This window comes from Dendrobates tinctorius, unplaced genomic scaffold (genome assembly GCF_039654945.1).
Source record: "Dendrobates tinctorius isolate UK_male_01 unplaced genomic scaffold, ASM3965494v1 ptg000116l, whole genome shotgun sequence".
Taxonomy (NCBI): Eukaryota; Metazoa; Chordata; class Amphibia; order Anura; family Dendrobatidae; genus Dendrobates; species Dendrobates tinctorius.
Window position 1 is genome coordinate 6,680,897 of NW_027361784.1, and position 21,274 is coordinate 6,702,170.

Consider the following 21,274-nt stretch of genomic DNA (forward strand, 5'->3'; position numbering starts at 1 on the left):
ACAACAATTTCTTACTCAACATCATTGCCGATGTCTTTCCTCCTTGGCATGGTGTTAACACATGCCTGAATGCTGCAGACCAGCAAACTGCTCAAACTTCTGCTTTTATAGATGTGGTTACACTTGCTAATGAACAATTAAACAAAGGTATTTGATTTGCAGCACCTGACTGCTACATACCCTCTTACTTCCCGCAGAAGTACTAAGTATTCTTTACACACTGCTTCTACATTTTGGCCTAGCTTATACTAAATAATAACACAGTGTAATGTCATATGTTGTTGTATATTTGAGGTTGTATTTTAATTTTAAGGCTTCGAGGATTTTAAATCATGTTCTGTAAAACCCTAGAATTTAATATAGGGTGTACTTAGTTTTTGTATGACTATATGTGTCTGTATGTGGCCACCCAGTGGTTGTGATGTGCATTGCAGCCTGCAATATATGTTGCCAACATCATGTCCCGGTGTACTTAACAAAATTAGATGCTTACTGATCTCTAGAGAAGTTACTGATTACTATAGGAAGGATAACAGGCACAATGGGAATTTTAGTGTAATTTGTAGGCCCTCTGCGCACTGTATAATATGCATCATATATAAATATTTTAGCAGTGGGCAGCTGGTCTCCCCCATTTGACAATTCATTATTGCAGATTGAATCACCCATCTTTAGTGATTAATATGTGACCAGGTTCCAGGATTCTCTATACTGTATCCTCTATATATCAGAGACTCTTACTGATGGTTATGTGCAGAGGGAAATAAGTTGATTAGCAATTCACAATGAATGATAAAAACTGTGATCATTCCAGTAAAGCCTCACACCACGTGATCGCGCAGCTGCGCTGACTGCCGCCCCGTGCCATTCTCTATTCAGTTATTTTACATTAGTAATGCACCTGGCATATTAGTTTTGTTTCATGTTTTATTTATGGGGATCAGTTCATTCTATTCAGCATGCCGTACTTGCAAGCTAATGCTATCGTGTACCATTACAGACCCTCTAAGGATACCAGAGTGATGCCTATTAAGGCTTAAGGCTTTTAGTACATATCTAGATTACTGTTGTTTAGAGACTGCAGTTTACTGGTCTCTACAATGAAAGCAGGACACATTCTGCTCAACATTCGAGAGCTGTAGGTTCAAACCTGCAGCTTGTGACACCCACATATGGGTGACAGGTCTATGCAATGTAATGCGGAGCAGTTGAGCAGTTGACGTTTTTCGATGCATACCTCTCTGGTGTTTGGTAGTAAACCAGCGTCACTCCAGGTCTCTCTCTCTCCTAGAACATTTACTTCAACTTGTTTCCACTTCTGGTTAATATTGCCAAAATCTGCTTTGGTAATTTAGATGCTTTACTCCCGCCTATGACCTCACACAAAACCTGCATGGAAACACTCATTTACAAGTGTGGTTTGTGAAAACCCAACACCTTTTGGCCTGGGTCACTGCAAATTTCCCGAGACTGTTTCTGAAAAACAGTACGGTCCCAGCAAATTCGAGACACTTAGTATATGCACAGTATATAGGGAGGAACAGGGACAGATTGATGCCCTTACATTAGACTTTATTAAATTACTCTTTTCTCTGCATTTTTTTCACTATTTTTATGGCCAACGTTGGCCTCTACTAACCCTATGTGGTATTTAATGTAAAGCACCACTCCGGTATTTTTTTTATTATTTCACCCCTGGTATGGTATCAGCAATGTCTATTCCTGACCCATAGTAAAATCCTTACCAGCCACGCTCTTCTGCTCTTCCCAGCACCAATCCGGTCACATTCCACCAAGTTGTGACCACAACTACTGACTGACAGTAAATCAGAGGTAACGGACACAATATCTCAATGTACGTTCATGAGATCGTTTTTCTGGGCCCTATCTGGCCCTAACAGAATTACATTGAGTTGTGACTTCTGGCTCACCCAACAAACAGTGGAGAGATCCAGTAATTCACAACTAGAAGAAGGGGAGGAAAAAGTTGATTCACAGTTCAAGGAGATGTAAAATCATGAAGTCTTTGTTCCAAAAGAGTTAAAAATCAGTAGAAAAATTCAAAAATACAAAATGCAGGAAATAGAATAGAACTTGGTTTAAATTAAGTCTAAGAACGCACTTGCCTTCGAAACCCGTATGGTATTCTCAATTTTCTGTGCACCCCATACTATCTCTCTACGACAGAGGATGTTTGTTTCCTGTATTTTGTATTTTTGAATTTTTCTTCTGATTTTTAACTCTTCTGGAAAAAAAACTTCATGATTTTACCACATTTCCTTGAACTGTCGATCAGAATCTGAATCAACTTTTTCCTTCCCTATATCCACCTAATATCGTGTGGTGGCGGGCTTCTGTGCAGATTGAGCTACATTGAAGGATGAGCTGGGTTTTCCCCTTTTTCTATTCACAACTAGAAGAAGACAACTGGAGTGGCGACAAGAACAGTTGAAGTCAGTGGCTGGTAAGTATTTTACTACAGGCAGGGGATGTGCATTAATGATTCCAATGGGTGTGAAATAAAAAAAAAAACCTTGGTGTTGCTTGAATATACATGTACTTCAAATGTTGGTTGCAGATGTATAGAGTAGGCTCAGGAGCTGACCATACATCGCCTGCCGACTCTGCAATGTGATTGCTTAGTGCTGATAGATTGTTAAGAGGCTTTGGGCCCTACTGAAGGACCCTCTTTCTACCATGTGTGTACTAGATCAAAGTCAAACACAATGTAATACAGAAGTATTGCAGTGTATTGTATCAGTATCTGCAGATTCAAATATAAAAAATGAATTACAGTTCTCCAAAGAACTTTATGTGAAACAACTGTCATTTGTCTCCGTAATGGGAAACTATTTAATCACTGAAGATATACTTTACCCTTGAACTGAGAATTTTGAGAATGAGCGATCAGTCCAGGAGGAGAAAAAAATGGATTTCTCTAATACTGAAAGCATACATCACCCAAGTCATCTCTGTTTGTCAATTGACAAGATGTGTGTCACACTACCTCAGTTGGCTAGGTACTGGGATGTGATATGTGAAGAAATATATATATTCCTTTCTGATCACAACAAGGTTATCTCCGGCTTACTCCTCCTCAATGTTTATTCAGTTTTCAGTTGAGCTAAGTCAGTCTGTGCTATAGAGCTGTCAGACCCAAGGAGGAAGAAGCTGGGGATATCACAATGAATGTTAAAACATATTTCTAAACATGTCACAGCCCTGCTCCTGGCCAACTGAGATATGTGTGATACAGGTCTTCTCAGTGTAGATGCAGATCTCTGGAGCTGATTTTATTTATTTATTTTATATTTTACTCATTTATATAGTGCCATTAATGCCACAGCACTTTACATACATTATTGGCACGGTCCCTGATGGGGCTCACAATCTAGAATCCCTATCAGTATGTCTTTGGAATGTGGGAGGAAACCGGAGTACCCGGAGGAAACCCAGGCAAACACCGGGAGAACATACAAACTCCTTACAGATGTTGTTCTTGGTGGGATTTGAACCCAGGACCCCAGCACTGCAATGCTAACTACTGAGCCACCATGCTGCCCTTCATGTCTTCAATCTGTAGCCCGTAGTGACACACGACAAGGACAGGTTGCAGTTGGAATTAAATGAAGGACAGCATTTTATCTCACACTTGGAGAACACCTTTAGAGATAGGGTTACAGAACCCGGTTCTCAAGATCTGAGACCTCCTGAGATCAGTAAATTATTCTATATTGTTTGCTTCATATGGATATGGGATAACTTGTTTTTTTGGGTGGGAAAAAACTTAAATTTTTCAACATGTGCCACAGCGGCAGATGATATAGACCCCCCAACTCACCATGTATTCATATAATTTATAATGCTGGCGTTTTCTTATGTGGAAGAGGAGTCCACCCACATAGGCATTAGCATACAGGATTACCTCTCCACCTTTGTTAGCTACATTCCGGCAGATTATGCACATGATATTGGTAAACAAGAGATGTTTCTATGGCGTGGGCCTGTAAAGGAGTGGAACATGGCCAGCTCCCCCTGAAGATCTGTTGTTATTGACTCAATGCTGCAATGTATTATACAGTTCCTTGTTTTTTCGTAGTAACACAATTGCCATGGTATTAATTTGAAGCAATGTTATTTTGTTGTATGGTATCCTCAGTATATTATGAGATTGGGGGGGAAGAAAAGGTAACATTACAGATGCTCGGGAAGGGAAAAAATTACAGTTAGCAAGGTCCTGCAGCAGGGATGGGTTATGGGAGCAAAACGAGAACTCAAAGAAAGGGTGACAAACTAGGCCATAAGGTGTGTGAAGGAAGGAAACAAAGGGAGCAAGAGACAATTCAATTCTAGAAGTGGCAGTTTAGATCTTAGACATGGCCAAAATTTCCTGGATACCAAAATAAAAGTAATGAGAATGGAGAGCTCAGCTGCTGCAGGTACAGAGACAGGAGGCAGGGGAGTATAGCTGTGGGTTTGTGGGAACCCCGAGACAGCGAAGGATAAGATTGGTGCTGCTGAGGCAACATGTAGACCAGACCTGGAAGAGTTAGTTACGTAATACTGGGTTTGCTGTGTCAGGGTTGATTGCTGAACTGAAGAGGGATGTGAACAGAAGTAAGACAGGTTACCTGAACATATAAAGGGTTCCAGTTTGCTATGCTGTTCAAGAATTGTGCCGCCACATGTAACCACCAAGCCTGTGCCTCTGTTCAAAACGCCATTAAGGTTCCAAAGATATGAGCCTTTATATTTTAGTGGTGCTTTTTATGGTCTTTACAAAGTAGGCTTTGTTCCTAGTGTAATAATGCAGAGCGTGAAGACACACTCCAAAAGAAACCCCTTTGGCTAAAGGCAATAAAAAGTAGTACTAAATATAAAGGCCCGTATCTCTGGAACTGTATGGAGGATTTAAAAAAGAACAAACTTCTCAGTGGAGCAGTGGAAAAAAAATAAGTGTAAGATCTGGTCACTTTTGATGTGATGACAAATCCTTTTTAAAGAAGCTGTTGTCGTATACATATAACGTGGCATGAGGCAGTAGCCTCATGGGTCATTGGGTCCAACCCCCCTGCTCAATGCAGGATACACTAAATCATCTCAGACAGATGTCTGTCCAGACTCTGTTTGAAGACTTCCATTGAAGGAGAGCTCATCACTTCTCGTGGCAGCCTGTTCCACTCATTGATCACCCTCACTGTCAAAAAGTTTTTTCTAACATCTAATCTGTATCTTCTCCCTTTCGGTTACACTCCATTGCTTCTCGTGTTTCCACGTGCAAATGAGAATAATGATGATCCCTCTATGCTGTGACAGCCCTTCAGATATTTGCAGACAGCTATTAAGTCTCCTCTTAGGCTTCTTTTTCCCAAGTTAAACATTCCAAAATCCTTAAACTGTTCCTCGTAGGACATACTTGGCAATCCGCTCACCATCCTGGTAGCTCTTCTCTGAACTTGCTCCAGTTTTTCAATTTTCTTTTTAAAATGTGGTGCCTAGAACTGGACACAGTATTGGAGATGAGGCCTGACAAAGGAGAGTAGAGGGAGACAATCCTCCGCCCATCCTCTGATCTAAATCTGTACAATTTGCCACACTTCAGTATCTTCACTTTGCATGACCATCCCTCTTTTATCATTCTAACGAGGAAGATATGCAAATTTACAGATACAGTATAGCTGAATTTCTCATTTAGGCTATGTTCAGCAATCTATTGGCAAAAAAGTTGCGCAGACAACTTTTTAGTCCGCTTTTTTTTTAAACTGATCTCTGCTGGATCCGTTTTTTTAACATTGAAGTCTATGGAAAACGGATCCATTTATTAGTCATCCATTTTCTTCCATTTGTAATGGATCGAGTAAGCAAAATCAGATCCTTTACAAATAAAAGAAAAACGGATGGCTAATTAACAGAACTGTTTTCTATAGACTTCAGTGTTAAAAAAACGGATCTAGAAGAGATCAGTTTTCGAAAAACGGACTAAAAAAAGATGAATAACTTTTTTGACAATGGATTGCTGCTAGATTTGTTCTAACAGATCATTACTGAACAACATGTGAACATAGCCTTACCTGTTTTATGCAACATGATAACCTGCTGTCCGTTATCTGTTTAGACCTACAGTAAAATATATGAACATAAGTTCTGTTCCTGGTCTGTCCTTTCCATACTCATGGATACATTTATAATGGGCTGGAGGAATGATTCTTGACCTTCTTGCATTCCTAGAAAACTGCAGGAGTCTTGCTGTAATTTATATTGACTGGGCTGATCGGCTGACAATAAATTCTTCTCTTGCTTGTCTATTTGTAATATACTCCGCCATGCAAACAGGACTTGAAAAGCTTTTGTGCCTCCTTTGCAGTTATTTTCCCTATCTGTCTGGGAAGAAATCAATGTAAAATCAAGGACATCAATTCTCTTGGGACCACTTACCGACTGTGCAGTACAGCGTCTCGCAGCCCCGGTTTCTGAAGTATGATGCACATGCTTTATACAAACATATATCTGTAGAGCATTAACTGCGAGTAAATATATATATGTATGTGTGTATATACAGTATGTGTGTGTGTTGTAAGGATGAAGCTTGTAAGGTCCTGGATGAAGGCACTGCATGTGTGACCAAGGCATGTCTAGTGCTGAGAGGTGGTTTTTAATGGACCCGGATTTTTGGGTTCAGGTTTTTGAAATGACCAAAGGGGTGGGAGGGACTGGCCGTTCCCTTATCTTCAGTTCTAAGATTTGGGACGTGCTAAAAAATACATGTGAGGAATACATTGTTAGGCAATCCCCACATGTATTCAGCCGGTCTAGCAGCCGCAAATCATGCAGCTACGGCGACAGAAACTAAATCTCCGAGCACGCCAAAATACTCGGAGGACACCCGAGAATGCTCGCGAAATCTCAAGTAACAAGTATACTCGCTCATCACTATTTGTTTCTTTTGAGATATTCAGAGGTGGACTTGCTTGTGCGCTTACGAACATTGTCCTGCCATGGAACCCAACTGCACTTGAGCTTTAGGTCACCAACTGACGAGCAGACGTTCTCCTTCAAGGTTTTTTGAAAGAGAACAGAATTCATGGTTCTTTCAATTATTAAAAGTCATCCACATTTTCTTCCAGGAATAAAAAACCACCAAGTATTTAATTTACCTAATTGCATGAATAACAGAAGGAAGAAAAACTTTGCACTTTCCCTCTTACTCCTGCAAAAAATCACTTTTGGAATAGATGATATAAAGCCAGCACGCCCTAATACAGCCATGTCAAGCTGCCCTATGGTTCATGAATCACTATAGATGCTCACTAGGTAAATAACATATATATATATATATATATATATATATATATTTGCAGTCTCAGGGTGCCATTTTTGCATCCTCATGTGCTACTATTTTTATACATAGGGAAATGTGAATCCCAGAACATAGAATAGAATTGCTCTTTGCTTATGATTACACATGAAAATGTAAATGCACATATTTAATTCAAATGCAATTATGGAAATATAAACCTCCAAGGCACAATTTACTGAGCGAAAATATGTAAATGGCAACGAGGAGAACCCCAAGGCATATTCTGATTTTGCATAGGAAATTTGCACTTCTTGAAACGAGGCTGGAGATTGTAAAATAATGCAAAAAAAAATGTCAGACTTAAATCCTAATATTTAGATAAATATTGTGCTTATGCACAGCAATTATTAACAGCTAGAGATTCACTGTCATATCTCACTGGTATTTTTTACTGGTGGAAACTTCTTTGGTGGAAATCTTAATTCTAAAATGGGTTATATTTAGGCTTACGCATACAGTAGGTAGGACATGCACCAGAATAGAATAAGCCCTTTCAGGGCCAGACAATTTGTTATTTTTGCACTTTCCGTTTTTTGTTCACTTTATTCCAAAAGCCATAACTTTTATTTTTATTTCTTAATTTTTTTTGTATTTCACCCAAAGGAGGGCTTGGTTTTGTTTTTGTTTTTTGTGGGATGAGTTGTAGTTTTGAACAACGTCATTCATTTTACCATATAATGTATTGAAAAAAAATCTAAACAGGGAGATATGGTGAAAAAAAATGCAATTCCACCATTTCTTACTCTTTATTATAACGTTCATTGTTTGGTACAAATGACCCGATGATTTGAATCTTCAGATCAGTACGATTACTGCGATGTCAAATTTGTATATTTTTTTGTATACATTCTAAGTGTTTATGAAGTATTTCAGAACTTTGTAAAAGAAAATTTGTTTTGGGTCACCTTTTTCCGAGACGTGTTACAGGCCGTCACCGGGTTCCGAACTAGGCTCTGTAGGTTTGTTCGTAACCCAAATTTGTATATAAATTAGACCAGGGGTAGCAAAAAAAAACTAATGCTCATCTCATCGTTGACCTCTCCGGTTGCCCCACTGCTCGCTTTCCGTCATCTGATCCTCTTCTTTCCCCCATAGCACGACAACCCTTGGAGGTCACTGCATGTCATAAGCTCGCAGTACACGTCTTGACGTCACAACGTTGCAACCTTACATCACACAGTGAGCTTTGATTCCTGGACATGGCCGGAAATACTGGTCTACGGTGAAGAGGATGGAGATGCAATGTGAGAGGAATAAGAAAAAAAACAATCGGCAAACAGCAGGACGGCCGGATAGGTCAGGGATTAGTTGAATATAAGAGCTCATGAAGACAATGCACACTATGGCACATACTTGACATGGATCTCCAGACCATAGCATGACAACTTCATGTATTTCTATGAGGCTGTCATGCTGAGGTCAGGAGACCTGCAACCAGTCCATGCATTGAGGTATGGAATTTGACTAAGATCCACAGATGACTAAATGAGCCTTAGCTGTTTTTTTATTAACATTTTACATTTGTGTGTAGGAAACGTTCATAGGTCAGATATTTGTAAGTCAATGACTGCTTTTATTTTCCATTTATGGGCCTCTGTGTTGCTTGTTTATTTTTGGCCTGGTGAGCTGTAAAATTTATTATCACTATATTGTAACACATATCACGTTTTGTTGGTTTGTTATTGCATTTTTTGTTGGAAGTTCGCTGACTAAAACATGGCAATTCTGGTATTTCAATATACTTTGTGCCATTATTTCAATATACTTTTCTTTGTGCCATTTTCTGAAGGTCTTAAGTTATTTTTAGATTTTCACAGATCGGACATTTTATAGAGGTAGTGATACCAAATATGTATGCTTCTTTTTTTAATTTTTAAATATTTTTTATTTTTGCATTGGGACTCATACTGTTTGATTTGCTATGTGGGGGCCATTATAGTATTTGGAGTGCTATGGTGGACCATTATACTGTGTGAAGGGTTATCCAGGTCTATTATACTGTATGGAGGGTTGTGTGGGAGTCAGTATATCATCCAGAGGGCTATGTGGGGATCCATTATAGTGTTTAGAGAGCTATTTTGGGGCCATCATACTATTTGGAGCGCTATGAGGGGACCATTATGCTCTGTGGAGGGTTGTGTGTGGGTCATTATGCTGTCTGGAGTGTTAGTGGGGGCCATTAGAGTGTGTGGGAACACTAAAGGGCTTCAATAGGAGCAGAATTACTTTATAAGGGCTGCAAAATTGTAGAATATGCTCTTCTGTGCCCCTGCCGAACATTTTCTTTGGAGCTGGGGCTCAATTAGGACTTTTGTTATGGGACCCCATGATTTCTATGTAAGTCCCTGTCTGACAGAAAAAGCTGGACTTCTAGAAGTTTATTTAGCACTATGACATTGTCTTAATATCATCTTAATAAATCAATAGTAAGTAGCCACAATGAAGGAAAGTCTGCAGACAGGTCATTTAGGCGCTGTACTAATGTGTATCGGAGGGGGATGCAGGCCGCATTGTACATTAGTGCGTCTCACAGAAGGAAAATTCAATAGTCACATAGCAGGATTTTCAGCTACCGGTATGTGAATCATTTATTGTGATCCACATCCCACTGTAATAGCCACTGGTCATTGTGGGAGTTAGGTCCTGAGGTAAAGTAGTTTATAGCATATCCCTGTATTGTACCTGAGTGCAGCAAAAAAATAATAAACTCATTTCTTACTGATTATTATTTCTTTATGTGAATATGAGTTTATAATAGCGAGTCTGATGTGACAGCAAAGTGACCACAATCGTTGTACAATGGTTTCTTTATAATACAGTGGACTTCATAAATATGTATACAATAATTATCTATCTCCCAAGCTTTCCTTCTTTTTTCCATCCTTCTTTCACTGTTTCCTTTCTTTATCTGTCTCTTAGTTTTTTCTTTTTTTCTTTCTTTTTCTTTTCTGTTCATTCTTTCTTTCATTCTTTCTTGTCCTCCTCTTTCTTTCTTTTCTTTCTTTTATCTGTTCATTCTTTCTTTCATTCTTTTTTGTCTCCCTTCTTTCATCCTTTCACTTTTTCATTCATCCTTTCTTGTCTCCCTCTTTCTTTCTTTCTTTCTTTCTTTCTTTCTTTCTTTCTTTCTTTCTTTCCTCCCTCTCTTTCTTTTTCTTTCTTTCTTTCATTCTTTCTTGTCTTCCCTTTTTCTGTCTTTTTCTTTCTTTCTTTCTTTCTTTCTTTCTTTCTTTCTTTCTTTCTTTCTTTCCTTCTTTCTTTCATTCTTTCTTGTCCTCCTCTTTCTTTCTTTTCTTTCTTTTATCTGTTCATTCTCTCTTTCATTCTTTCTTGTCTCCCCTTTTTCTGTCTTTGTTTCTTTCTTTTTCTTTCTTTCTTTCCTTCTTTCTTTCATTCTTTCTTGTCTCTCTCTTTATTTCTTTCTTTCCTTCTTTCTTGTTTTCATTCTTTCTTTCCTTCTTTCTTTTCTCTAATCTTATATCTATCTAATGAAAAAAGTGGTTCCAGTTTTGAGCCACAATGTTGCATAGACTGATTAAAACCCATTTTTTCACCATCTGACTTTGCAGTGCTGCCTCCATTTTTTGGATTTGTATCTAAGAAGTTTTGGTGATAATCTTTGCATCCTCTTGTCATGAAAAGTGCTTTCTTTTTCTATATCTATGTGCCTTATCTATGAGTAGGTCATGTACTGCACACAACCCTCTGTTCCTAGTTTTCCGGGCGGTTTCCTCCATTTTCTTTGCATACAATGAGCACAGATCTGTTGTAGATGTCTGTTCAGCTAATTTTCTCTTATGACGGCGATTGTGATTTGCCTTTTAGATGATAAAAGCGTTCGGCATTACTTAGCAATAATATGTACTGGATCATAGGATTTCATCAGATCCATCTTAGACAGAATTGAACTCTTAAGTCTTCTTCCTGACATTATCCCAGCAAAGCAGCTTATATAACAACTCCTTTCGCTCTCTTGTTTTATCTTTTGATTTTTTTTTAGGTGGAATTTCAGTTTAATAAATTGCTTTTCTGTCCCAATTTATGCATTGCCTTGTCTCAGACTTTACATCATATTACCTCCCGGGAGCAAACAACCTCTGTTCTTCAGGCTCCAAGTTACGGAATTGTCATTATTTCTTGTTTGCTGAAGGCATTGAATTTCACGGAGACTTCCCCCTAGAAAGAAATGGTTTCTGCTTCTAAAGAAAGAAAGATTAGCCAATGATATGAAACAAATGTACCAAAATGCAGTATATCCAGAGCCAAAGCTAGATTTTTACTCACCTCGAGCGAAAATTCAATTTATTGCCTTAACCCTGTATCTAAGTACCCCAACAAAGCAGAGTAGGTAGGTTTTTTTTGGCAATTTCCCTTTCGCCCAACATTCCCTTCCAGTTACCTCTAATCCTGAAGTAGATACATTACACTCAATATAATGTATCATACTCATTTATTAATTTATAATTAGAGTTGAGCGATACCATCCGATACTTCAAAATATCGGATCGGAATGGATCGGCCGATCTTTAAAAAAAGTATCGGTATCGCCGATGCCGATACCGGAAGTCCCATTCAAGTCTATGAGACTTCCGGTATCGAAATTGGAAAAACCCTTTCCTGCCCTTGTACAGCCTCTCGGGGGTCTGTACGGGCCTTCCGGGGGTCTCCGCCGGCCTGCCAGGGGTCTGTGCCGGCCTGCCGGTGGGCTGTGCGGACTGCCCGGGGTCTGTGCACCCTGTGGGGGTCTGTACCGGCCTGCCAGGGGGCTGTGCCGGCCTGCCGGGGGGCTGTGCTGATGTCCGGGGGTCTGTGCAGGCATCGTCCGATGGGACTACAAGTCCCATCGGGCGATGCCTGCTACCATGACAGTGATTGACACATTAGCCAATGATGGGACAGTAGTAGTCCCATCATCCGGCTAATGTGTTAAATGTTTAAAAAAAAATATATATATATACTACATACATACTACATACATACTACATGCATGCTACATGCATGCTACATACATACTACATGCTACATACATACCACATATATACTACATGCATGCTACATACATACTACATGCTACATACATACTACATATATACTACATGCATGCTACATACATACTACATACTACATACATACTACATGCTACATACATACTACATACATACTACATACATACTACATGCATGCTACATACATACTACATGCTACATACATACCACATATATACTACATACATACTACATGCATGCTACATACATACTACATGCTACATACATACTACATATATACTACATGCATGCTACATACATACTGCATGCTACATACATACTACATACATACTACATACATACTACATGCTACATATATACTACATACATACTACATGCATTCTACATACATACTACATGCTACATACATACTACATATATACTACATGCATGCTACATACATACTACATGCTACATGCGTGCTACATACATACTACATACATACTACATGCATGCTACATACATACTACATGCTACATACATACCACATATATACTACATACATACTACATGCATGCTACATGCTACATACATACTACATATATACTACATGCATGCTACATACATACTACATGCTACATACATACCACATATATACTACATACTACATACATACTACATACATGCTACATGCTACATACATACCACATATATACTACATACTACATACATACTACATACATACTACATGCATGCTACATACATACTACATGCTACATACATACCACATATATACTACATGCATGCTACATACATGCTACATACATACTACATACATACTACATACATACTACATGCATGCTACATACATACTACATACATACCACATATATACTACATACATACTACATACATGCTACATACATACTACATGCATGCTACATACAATACATTCATACAATACATACATAGACATACAGTACATATAACATAGAGTAACATACTTACCAATACTTGTCACATTGTTCCCCGAAGCCATTGTCGTCTACAGAATAAATATTAACATAACAAACCACAAAAATACTCACCCATGATCCGAAGCAGTCCACGAGTGTGTCCCACGACGATCTTGGGTAGAGAACTGCAGCATCAGCTGATGCTGCCGCTCTCTACGGGCTGCAGGAATCCAATGATGGAAGGTAGGTATCCTTCCGCACTTTATTCCTCCGCCACTTAAAAAAAAAAATCCCTAGTCTCACTTTATGGTAAAAGCTGTGTGGGAATTTTACCATAAAGTGAGACTAGGGATTTTTTTTTTTTAAGTGGCGGAGGAATACAGTGCGGAAGGATACCTACCTTCCGTAATTGGATTCCTGCAGCCCGTAGAGAGCGGCAGCATCAGCTGATGCTGCAGTTCTCTACCCAAGATCGTCGTGGGACACACTCGTGGACTGCTTCGGATCATGGGTGAGTATTTTTGTGGTTTGTTATGTTAATATTTATTCCGTAGACGACAATGGCTTCGGGGAACAATGTGACAAGTATTGGTAAGTATGTTACTCTATGTTATATGTACTGTATGTCTATGTATGTATTGTATGAATGTATTGTATGTAGCATGCATGTAGTATGTATGTAGCATGTATGTAGTATGTATGTAGTATATATGTGGTATGTATGTAGCATGTAGTATGTATGTAGTATGTATGTAGTATGTATGTAGCATGTATGTAGCATGCATGTAGTATGTATGTAGTATGTATGTAGCATGTAGTATATATGTGGTATGTATGTAGCTTGTAGTATGTATGTAGCATGCATGTAGTATATATGTAGTATGTATGTAGCATGTAGTATGTATGTAGCATGCATGTAGTATGTATGTAGTATATATGTGGTATGTATGTAGCATGTAGTATGTATGTAGTATGTATGTAGTATGTATGTAGCATGTAGTATGTATGTAGCATGCATGTAGCATGTAGTATGTATGTAGCATGCATGTAGTATATATGTAGTATGTATGTAGCATGTAGTATGTATGTAGCATGCATGTAGTATGTATGTAGTATATATGTGGTATGTATGTAGCATGTAGTATGTATGTAGCATGCATGTAGTATGTATGTAGTATATATGTGGTATGTATGTAGCATGTAGTATGTATGTAGCATGCATGTAGTATGTATGTAGTATGTATGTAGCATGTAGTATGTAGCATGCATGTAGCATGTAGTATGTATGTAGCATGCATGTAGTATATATAGTATGTATGTAGCATGTAGTATGTATGTAGTATATATGTGGTATGTATGTAGCATGTAGTATGTATGTAGCATGCATGTAGTATGTATGTAGTATATATGTGGTATGTATGTAGCATGTAGTATGTATGTAGCATGCATGTAGTATGTATGTAGTATGTATGTAGCATGCATGTAGCATGTAGTATGTATGTAGCATGCATGTAGTATGTATGTAGTATGTATGTAGCATGTAGTATGTATGTAGCATGCATGTAGTATATATGTAGTATGTATGTAGCATGTAGTATGTATGTAGCATGCATGTAGTATATATGTGGTATGTATGTAGCATGTAGTATGTATGTAGCATGCATGTAGTATGTATGTAGTATGTATGTAGTATATATATTTTTTTTTTAAACATTTAACACATTAGCCGGATGATGGGACTACTACTGTCCCATCATTGGCTAATGTGTCAATCACTGTCATGGTAGCAGGCATCACCCGATGGGACTTGTAGTCCCATCGGACGATGCCTGCACAGACCCCGGACATCAGCACAGCCCCCCGGCAGGCCGGTACAGACCCCCACAGGGTGCACAGACCACCGGCAGGCCGGCACAGCCCCCCGGCAGGCCGGTACAGACCCCGGGCAGTCCACACAGCCCCCCGGCAGGCCGGCACAGCCCCCCCGGCAGGCCGGCAGAGACCCCCGGAAGGCCCGAAATGACGGCGCATCATGATGCGCACACACCGCGCATCATGATGACGTCATTTCGGCTGTCAATCAACTTTGAACTTCCGATTCCGATGCCCGATATTGAAAAAATATCGGATGTCGGTATCGGAATTCCGATACAGCAAGTATCGGCCGATACCCGATACTTGCAGTATCGGAATGCTCAACACTATTATAATGGATCTACATTGATTGCTATATAACTATATAGCAAGGATTATTTTAAGTTTTTTTATTACTATGTTTTACCTGATTTTATGCCTGGAAAGGAAGCTTTTGCTTTGGATTGCTGTGAGTTTTAATCTACCCTGGCATGTTTTTCACCTACATTGTGGCTCCTGCTATTAATTCTAAGGGTATTTGGGAAATATTGGGTTATATACTAGAATTGATTCACAGGACCTTGCTTTAGCAATGGCCGCTGGATGGTAGCTTGCGAACTGCCTTCTACCTGTTGGCATCCCTGGCTCTTCTTTTGATTAGTCAGCCTGTCAGCATCCCTGTCTGCTCTTTTGATTAATCAGCCTGTCAGCATCCCTGTCCCCTCTTTTGATTTGTCAGCTTGTCAGCATCCCTGGCTCCTCTTTTGATTAGTCAGCCTGTCGGCATCCCTGTACCTTTTTTTGATTGGTCAGCCTGTCGGCATCCCTGTCTCCTCTTTCGATTAGTCAGCCTGTCGGTATCCCTGTCTCCTCTTTTGATTAGCCAACCTGTCAGCATCCCTGGCTCCTCCTTTGATTGGTCAGCCTGTCAGCATCCCTGTCTCCTCTTTTGATTAGCCAGCCTGTCGGCATCCCTGTCTCCTCTTTTGATTGCCAGCCTGTCGGCATCCCTGTCTCCTCTTTTGATTGCCAGCCTGTCGGCATCCCTGGCTCCTCTTTTGCTTAGTCAGCCTGTTGGCATCCCTGGCTCCTCTTTTGGTTAGTCAGCCTGTCAGCGTCCCTGTCTCCTCTTTTGATTAGCCAGCCTGTCAGCATCCCTGGCTCATCTTTTGAGTAGCCGGCCTGGCACAACATCATCGTTGCAGCATAATGCACACATGATGCCGCAGCAAGCCGGCTAATCAAAAGTGGAGCTAGGGATGCCAGCAAGTAGGAGCCACTTTGCAGGAATTCAAGCCAGTCGCACCATAATATGTACCTGACCACTGGATCAGGTTCCTGTTAATTTATTCTCTCTCATATACTACTACTTGCAAACAGGTAATATTAGGAGATGATAGCAAGTAACTGTAGAGTGGGCCCCCAGAATCAATGTCACTGGTGGACCCTTAGCACCCCAATCCAACACAGACTACATATGGCAAAGCAGTACCCAGATATTGTCAGGCCCTGCCCAGATAAACAGTGATAAAATGCACATATACTGTACATATTCTATACAGTATTCCACTTGGGGCACATTGTACTCTAGTATTGGCATAGCGTGACAATTATTCGTATAGCGCCCATGCAGGGTTGTTTGATTGCCCTATTTCATCCTATGCATCGCATTTTTAATCTGAACTTCTCTGCTATTGCGCCAGATAATTGTAGCTTTAACAAAAAAAGAAACAGAAGACACTTGGCTGATGAGGGTGGTTAGCGCGAGATCCCCTTATGAGGGCCCTGATTTATCGAAATGCTCTAATAGGGTTTATGGAAAAGGGTTTCTGTCACTATAGTCAGGACACACTGTGATTGTGATGATGATGCCAAGGCTGCATGTTTTTCGTTAATTGACAGCCTGATGTCTTGTATTTTTCAGGTCCATCAGACAAGCCAAGGAAGATCAGTCGTGAATGTGAAAAGGAGCATTGATCAAAATGTTCAGCAGCAGAAGGTCAGGTTATGGCTTTATTTTTTCAGAAAAGTGAAAAAAACTGGTGGCATAAATGACAAGGCTCCCCACCAGCCGCTCTCTGTTTCTGACTTTATAGGCTGAGTTCATTTACTGTTTGTGCTGTGTTTGTTTGGTTCAGCATCTGTTATTCACTATCGCTCAAGTCAAAAAATTTATGGATGGAAATGTATTTATTTCTTTGCCTTGTATCCTTGATGCGCCTACTCCTGATCATATTCATTGACTTTAATGGTAAAAATCTTATGACCATTTTTCATAAAGTTTTCTAGATCCTTGACATTAGAAATCATTGCTGCAGTCAGCGCGATCCTTCTAAAAATCAATTAACAATTCTTACTGTGTTCTTGGTCTTTACACATTTCAGCTTCCAGCATTACGTGTGATCTAAACGCACCACTTTACTGTATCAAGGGGCAATGAGAGACAATTGATGTACATTTGTAAAGAAGGCTAGGAATAAATACATGTGTAATATACTAGTGATTTTTGGGTGTTTGATGTATACTGTTAGTGTTTTCTGATTATTATTGATCTGTTTTGGTGTGAGTTTTTTGAGCCTGTGTTTCGTGATATTGTGCCCACTAGGTGGCAGTTTGCAAAATTAATGCTCTTTCATTGAACACATCTATTTAATTTTTGCTATGTAATTTTCACATCATTTGTTTTGCTAGTTAAAAAGGTTTCCCATGAATAACATCTATTACCTAAACACCAGATAGACTGGTAGGGTAAGACCGCTGGGGATCTGAATGCTAAGACACCCACCAATCCTGATAATGGGAGCCTAAAGTATTCTGCATGAATGGTGATACTGTGAGCATGTGCGACCATCCATCCTATGTAATGCAGGAGTGGTCACACATGCTCACAACCACTTCACACACAGGCATATTCTCATGATCGATGGGGTCCCAGTAATGATATATTTATCACCTGTGCTCACTGGACAACCTCTTTTAACCGATGTAATACAAGTTTCCTTAATGAGAAAATCTACAGTTATACATTTTACTGATGTGGTAAAGGGTAACGACTAATGACTCATTCAGACGACACAGCCTTATGCATGGGCAGAGTATGGCAGTGAAGTTCCTATGGGTACAATTTATTTTCCCATGGTAGTGGTTTTAGTACAAAATCTCAAATGATACAGAATGCAAAATGGCATGACATTTTCTTCAGGTATTTTGTATAAATCCTTAAAGAGTTTGTCCAGGACTATTTTTTACTATGGCCCTAAAAACTAACAACCAAGAAGTCTCTAACATAGGCCTCTACCTGCACTTTCTACCTGGAGCCAGCTCAGAGCAGTCACCGACCACTCATGCCGGAAATTCAGCTGCTCCACATCAACAGAGCAGCTCTTCTTCTTCCAGGCTAATCTGCCAATGGGGTGTGACTGCTGATGGGGCATGACTGCTGATGCCATGCTGATTGACAGCTGGCTCACTGCAGTTAGGCAACAGGGAACTAGCTGTCAATCAACATAACACCGGTAATCAAACAGTGAAGCCGCTGTTCTGTCGACATGACGTCAGCAGGAGTCGCTGAATCACCGGCAGGAGCAGTCTGTAACTGCTTTCTGCCAGCGGAGATTGGCCCAGGGGTAGGAAGTAAGCAACTACCTGTCTGTTACCTCTTTAACCCATAGTGAAAAAATTGAGTAGACCTGGATCACCACTGCCGCCTCTGCACGACATAGCCATTTTCAGTTTTTTCATTTTTCCCTTCCCTTTTTCCAAGAACCATAACTTTTTTATGTTTTTGTCAATATAGCCATATGAGGGCCTGTTTTTTGTGGGATGCGTTGTACTTATGAATAGCTCCGATGGAGATTCGATCCACCCGCGACTTTTACAGGCATATGAGGGAAAGATGCAGGCTCAGCACTGGAGCCTGCATCAAAGTCAGGGACTCGACATATAATGTAAAAGACTCCTTGCAGCTCTGAAAAAAAAAATGGTTCCCCATGGATTTTTATTACTGGCCTATAGATGTTTGTGAGAGCCACAATATTGATTTATATGACGCTGCTGTGTGCATGCTGGGTGTAGATGCTTCTTCAGGTCTTCGTATAGTAATGCCTCTCTGCTAACCTACCAACTGTGGGAAATTAATGTTATCCGGAAAGTTCTACACTTCCTCTTCTTAATAATACATTTTGGATAATTTTCTGAAACTCCGTCCCTGCAAATGAAAACAACAGGAAATTAAATGATAATTCCAAAGAATGATAAATCAATTTGTTTTAATCTCTTAAACTCTCTGTCTCTATCAATTTTTGCTTTATTTAGTCTGAATCTTTAATTTATGCTGTGCCAGAACACAGGAAAGATTTGCTGTGCACTTCCAAGTGCCGCTGGCACAGAATACTCGCTCTACACGTCTTATTATACCACTTTGTAAACAGTATTTTTTTTAATCTTTTTTTGTACTTCTTGATATTAGAACCTAAAGTAACTGATTGTTATGCATAAGAAGGGATTAGTGAGACTTGTTTTGTACAGATGTAGCAGAGCTCAATGGATCATTTCATTTTTTAAGAGCATATTTCCTAATAACTATAATAAGTAATTGAACGTTTTTTTTTTTTGTTTTTTTTATTTATTTACCCTCCAGGTACTGCAAAGCTATGTTTTTTTGCAATATAATTCATTGCTTTGTTTCACTATCAATCCCAAACATTATGCTTTTTCAATGCCCAGTTCATGCTCCTTTAGAAGCAGGAACTGCTTTTAACTGCTGCTCAGGAAAGATCCATATGCCATAATAATCTGTGAATGGGAATTTCCCTGTCTGAGCCCCTCTGCTTCCCATCTAAGTAGTCAGACAGTTAAAATTCCTGCACACAGACTTTGAATAAAATGTATGGATCCTCCTCAGCAGCAGTTGAAAGGGGTTTCTAAAGGAGCAAAAACTGATCACTGAAACAGCACTGCGACATAGTGTTTGGGAGAAAGGCAGTAAAGTAGTTACAACACTTGGAGGTTGATTAAATAAAATAATATGTTTTTAATAAGATTACTATTTTCTTTTTTTCCACTTCCATTGTTTCCTTCCCTGTCACAAGTGTGACACGCCAACCTGGGAGATCTGGGGATAAAAGATCACTGCATATTGTGAATTGCAGATCTTCCATTTAGCCTGTATATTTGGATCCCATATTAAATGAATTTGGTTTCCTTTTGTGCTGAAGAGGTTAACGATCTATGTGGGTCACAAAAATGCAGCTCCATTTCAGTTGCTTCTGATCTGGTAGTTAACTCTTCCTATAAAACATGGCCAGGCCCTCTCTGTCTTGCCAGTGATAGATCGGCTTCCTTGCTCTTAGGAGACGCTGTGCTGAATAGGTGTACGTTGTTTCTATTGGAGAATTGTCTTCCAGTGCTGTGTGCTAAGGCTAAGTAGTTGAAGTTTGGAGTTGGAGTTGTGGTGTTCTGTAGTTTGCTGTTGTATGTGTTTGTTTATCTCCTGGTCCCTTTTCTCATTTAGTTTATTCTTCCCTGTCCCTATCCTCCTCCCTATTGTTGGTTTGTATGATAGAGGTCTTCTGTTATCTCTGTTTTGTGTTTGTGTCTGGTTCACCTTTCATTTCTGTCAAATGCCTTATGGGGTGGGGGAGGAGACAGATTAAGGTTTTCACAAGAGCATAGTAAAGTCGGAGACTCGGGCTACCCAACCTTTAAGAGTACCCCCGGGTCAGGTTAAGTTAGGGTCCCAGCTCCATGGACAGTTTGAGGCCCCTCTTCCTTAATGAAGACCATCACAGCTTGACATTTCCTTTTTCGAAGAGCCATAACTTTTTTATGTTTCTGTAGACACAGCCTTATAACAGCTTGTTATTGCGGGATGAGTGTGGCAAAATTTCGGAAACAGCACAATTCTGCGATTATTATTAGTGTTCATATTATGGTAAAAATTACCTGTCAATATGATTCTCCAGATCAGCACAATTATAGTGATACCAAACATGCATAAGTGGTAAAAAAAAATCAGAAATTTCTAAAGCAAAAGATAGCATGTGGCTCCATGTTCTGAAATCCGTAACCGTTTCAATTTTTGGTCAATGGATCTGTGTTAGAGCTTGTTTAAAAAACACTCT

General features: G+C 39.6%; 1 protein-coding gene across 2 annotated transcripts in view; it reads left to right on the plus strand.

Moving 5' to 3' along the window:
- Positions 1-21,274, plus strand: part of OXR1 (oxidation resistance 1) — a 559,470-nt gene that overhangs the window by 60,893 nt on the left and 477,303 nt on the right. For both annotated transcript variants that reach the window (XM_073590175.1, XM_073590176.1), the window contains exon 2: positions 17,077-17,151. In XM_073590175.1, the coding sequence (XP_073446276.1) occupies positions 17,135-17,151 (17 nt within the window). In that variant the 5' untranslated portion in view covers positions 17,077-17,134. The remainder of the gene's footprint in view (positions 1-17,076; positions 17,152-21,274) is intronic.